This window comes from Lactuca virosa, chromosome 2, assembly GCF_052849685.1.
Source record: "Lactuca virosa cultivar CGN04683 chromosome 2, Lactuca_virosa_CGN04683_v6, whole genome shotgun sequence".
Taxonomy (NCBI): domain Eukaryota; kingdom Viridiplantae; phylum Streptophyta; class Magnoliopsida; order Asterales; family Asteraceae; genus Lactuca; species Lactuca virosa.
This window is the reverse complement of record NC_136427.1, coordinates 300911126-300915527: the sequence shown is the minus strand read 5'-3', so window position 1 is coordinate 300915527 and position 4402 is coordinate 300911126. Positions and strand designations below refer to the sequence as shown.

At 31.1% G+C, this 4402-nt stretch overlaps 1 protein-coding gene across 1 annotated transcript; it reads right to left on the bottom strand.

The window, feature by feature from the left end:
- Positions 1-496: 496 nt before the first annotated feature.
- On the bottom strand, positions 497-2238 carry LOC145161535 (large ribosomal subunit protein eL15). The gene is made up of 4 exons (XM_079081082.1): positions 2138-2238; positions 1759-1925; positions 982-1179; positions 497-887 (listed from the first exon to the last, which is right to left on the bottom strand). The coding sequence occupies exons 1-4, from the start codon at positions 2139-2141 to the stop codon at positions 642-644; spliced, it is 615 nt and encodes a 204-aa protein (XP_078937208.1). The 5' UTR covers positions 2142-2238; the 3' UTR covers positions 497-641.
- Positions 2239-4402: the final 2164 nt, after the last annotated feature.

Genomic DNA, 4402 nt, shown 5'->3' with positions numbered 1-4402 from the left:
AGACACCGCGTAATCCAAGCCACTATAGGTTGCCAAGCTGAGAGTGGGTTCACATTACTGTAATGGTGCTTATTTGGCGTCAACATGGATTACTATGTACTTTTAAATTTTTTTGTAAATATAAAATTAATTTGTTATGTAGCAATTTATATTTTATAAATACAAACCCAAAAAATGAACAAAGATTATAAAGATGAACTGCAGGTTTAATTGAGTTATCCATTTTCTTAATCTATGAACTCCATATTCTTAAAATAACTATAAAGATAAGAAACATTTTTATGTATCAAGTGGAATAACTAAATAAAGACCATGTATAAAAATATCCAAGTAAAAAAGGACCAATTCCAAAGCACAAAAAAGATATTCTTATGTTCTTGCTTCTAACAAAATTGGTGGTTACTTTGTCCAAATAGGAAACTTCTGAACAATAAGTTAAATAGGTTTTTTTCTCTTAATTTTAAATGTTAAAGCATTAGAAATAAAACCAATCTCATGATGTATGAAGATGTGGATCCAATAAATCTCTGAAAAAAACAAGTATTGATCAAAACTTAAATAAGACAATCTCAAATCTCAAACCACAGAAAGATTTCAAGACTAAGCTGACATCCAACAGAAATACCATAAAAATAAAATACTCAGCGATAACGACGAAGAGAAAGAGTATTGTTCCTCTTCCATGTAGCCCTTCTAGAAGGCCTCGCCTTATGGTTCAAGTGTCCCTTTCCACGTAGTCCTCTGTATTTCTTTCCAGCAGATGTCAACCCACGAAGCTCTCTGTGCTTGTGCACAGGGTTACAAATCCAGTTGATCCTCGGGTCATTTCTTATAGCAGCATGTGCTGGATCAACCAGTATCACCTCAAAGTACTTGTAGGTCGAATCCTGCATTAAACATCACTTTCAGTCTCAGTCCAATTACCAAACACAAACACAAACACAGTACAACTTTATCTGTATTATGTCATGTCATACGTACCTCGTTAAGCCAGTAAGAATTGAGGACTTTGAGGCCACCTAATTTCCTTCCCGCACGTTCCTCAGCAACAGACCTTTTGCTGCGTTGAAATTTGAGCTGAGTCACACCTTGGTTTGTGGGCTTTCCATACACGATACCCTTTGGAACTGGCCTCTTTCTTCCACCACGCCTCACACGTACACGATAAATCACGTAACCCTAAATATATATTACCACAAATCATAATCATTTAATAGGAAAAACATATCTAGATGCATAACTTTAACCATACAACTTCTATTATTTATGCAACACAACACAATTCAAGATGACAAAGTTAAAATGGTATCAACTGCCTGCACTAAGTCAGTCACAAAAGAAAATCATTATGAGTTTAGACAAGGATTATAGCACAAAGAAACAAATATATATTTAATTCAAATATACATATGGTAAAGTTGCATGATTTTGTTGTAGAAAAGTATAATACCAAATGCATTCTGTCAGTTTATCAACTATACAATACCGAAACATAGGTAAAAATGAATTAATTAGATTGTTACGTGGATCATTGTTCCTTAATTGCAGATTATTCTTTAGACAACAGGCCTATACACATTCATACGATAGAAAACCATTGGAACCTTCCCTTTAACAAAATTATGTAATTCTGCAATTTGAGGGTTAAACATTGGCATGAATAGTAAACGAAAAGATATAACTATCAACAAAGTATTCTGATGGGATCAGGGCGGATGAAAACCAAATGTTGCAATTTAACTGACAAGAGTAAATTACCTGCTTGGCTTTGTAACCCATACGCCTTGCCTTATCGGGTCGGGTTGGGTGAGTGACCCGGACAATGGAAGGAAGCTGGCGATACTCCCAGCACCTCACCCTCTGCATAAATCTCATCACATCCGACTGTTTCTTCCTCCATAGCTCCGACACATATGTATAAGCCCCTGTTACCATCAGCAAAATCAAATCTCATTTCAATCAATTAAAAACACTCTTCACCGGTATTTCAACAGATCAAAACCAATCAACAATCAAAAAATAGACGAAATATCAAAATCCGGAACACAGATACAATTTTGCAACAAATGTATGACATATCAACCAAGGAAGGGAGGACATAACATCAGGAAATCAAGAGAAGCGGTAGAAGTCTTACCCATAGTTGTACTCTTTCTGGATTTGAGCTGCGGAGAGAATGCTGCTATTAAGCGTAAAAAGACGAAGCTAGGTTTGAATTAGGGTTTTAGTGAGTGTCTGTGGTCCGTGGACAGAGAACGTATGGGCCAATTTCTTATAGGGCTTGGACTCCGCCACTACTTTCACTGTTCACAAGTAGAGTAGCCCGTTAAGAGTAAGGGTTTTCAATTTTCGTTGAAATAATTCTTTTACGAACATTCAATTACCATATGATTTATCTCAAATAATTAGCTTTTAGTATTGCGATAAATGATTATTATTTGAAAATTATAAGAGTTAATCGTGAACATGATCGAAATACGCTACAGTATAATAAGTAACTATTTTGTACAACTTTAATTACAAAATAATCATATAGTATAATTACAAAATAATCATGTAGTAGTTGTGAGACTCATTTAAAAAAAAAATTAAATATAAAGGTCAAAATATTAACGAACTTTGAATTTATAAGAAAATAATAAAAATAATGAATTATTATAATGAAAATATTTTTTATCTTTTAAATTTAAATAAATAAACAAAAAAAATTATGAGCTTTAACCATTGCTTTTAGAATGACTTTTTAACTTTGTCAAAAAGTCAAAAAAAGTCGAAAGATGTTTTGATAATAGAAAACTTCTTTTGAAATGACTTCTTGCGAAGAGTAAAATGAGGAGTTTCAAAAAGTCACAAAAACCTTATTTTTTGTGACTTTACATATAACAATTACACCAAAAGTCATTTTGTTAATCCAAACACATTTTAAATAGCATCTTTTGCAAAAAGTCATTCTACAAAAAAAACTTTTGATACTCAAAAACAATCTCAAACACCTCCTTAGTTTTGGGAAATTTTGAAATTAAAATGTAAGTTGATTAATGAAATTGATATCCATTTATTACTATATTTATTGTAATTATTACATTAAAATATTTTGTGTAATTTAATAAAATAGAAAAACTCATAAAATAACATGTGGGAAAAAAATTAATTCAAAATAATCACTAAATGACATTTGGCAATTGAATGAGAGTGTGACAAGTAAAAAAAAAAAAAACTTTCATTTATTAGAGTAAGAAGATTTTTCAACAATAAGTCTAATCCATAAGTTTACTTTTCTAATAAATAAATAAATAAAACATACTTATCTGCAGAGTTTATCAGGTAAACACAAGAATCTTTATTATTTATGTTTTTAAGATTAAATTTGATCCAAATAAAAATATGAAACAATGTAAAGCTCGATTAGTTGTTAAAATATATACACATAAATAACATATTTTGTTAAACAAAAGAACATGAACACTAAAATCTATTTATTTATTTGTTTGTCTTCGTTTGTTTGTTTAATTAACTTTATTTTGGTTTATTTACTTATATATATATATATATATATATATATATATATATATATATATATATATATATATATATATATATATATATATATATGACCCGACCGAAATGTTTTATCTCTAAAGCTCAAGAAGTTCTTATGTGTAAATTCAATGAATAAATACATAGACTAAAATAAGTTTCGTGTCAGTTGTATCTAAAGCTTGATGAAGCCATTAATAGTAAGGATTTCGTTGAGAATCAAGTAAATTATAAATATATACAAGAACTAAACTTTCCTTTGTGAGACATGAGTATTGTAACTACTTGTACAAGATGCAATGAACATTATACAAGCTATGCAATCCATCAATTTCTTAATTTTGTATAATCCGTTACTTTCAACATTTTTAATTTGCAAAATGATATTTTTCATCCCTCTACTTTTTAAGATATCATTTTCACCTCTCAACTTTCAACTTTATAAAATATCACTTTCACGTCTTGGTTTTTTGAACTTTCATGTTTGTGTTGTAGTAATTATAGTCTTAAAACATTGAAATAAAATTTATATAACCAAATTAGTCTTACAATAACAATTTGAAACAAACTCTCTGCAGGGGAATCTCCACTCACTGCTTCCCCTAATATCCTCCCTTTACCACATCATGGGGGTTACTGTTAGAAAGCGAGAGTAGCTGTCTTTAGGGCGCTAGTTCCCTTTCTAACAAGCTGACCGGAATAGCGGCCCTCGCTTCTAGTCCCACTTGTAGCCTTCTGACTTTCATTATCAGGGTATTTTCGAGGGGTGAAAGGTGCTTAGGTGGGTTTGTTTGAGTCTAAATCCTGATTACGTCGAGTGGAGAGGCCTTAGTATTCATACAACCAAAACTACGCCATGCTTTTC

Coding starts and splice junctions, on each gene's coding strand:
- LOC145161535 (XM_079081082.1), bottom strand. Junction 1,180..1,758: donor TGGGTTACAAAGCCAAGCAG/GTAATTTACTCT, acceptor ATATATATTTAG/GGTTACGTGATTTATCGTGT. Junction 888..981: donor ATTCTTACTGGCTTAACGAG/GTACGTATGACA, acceptor TGTTTAATGCAG/GATTCGACCTACAAGTACTT.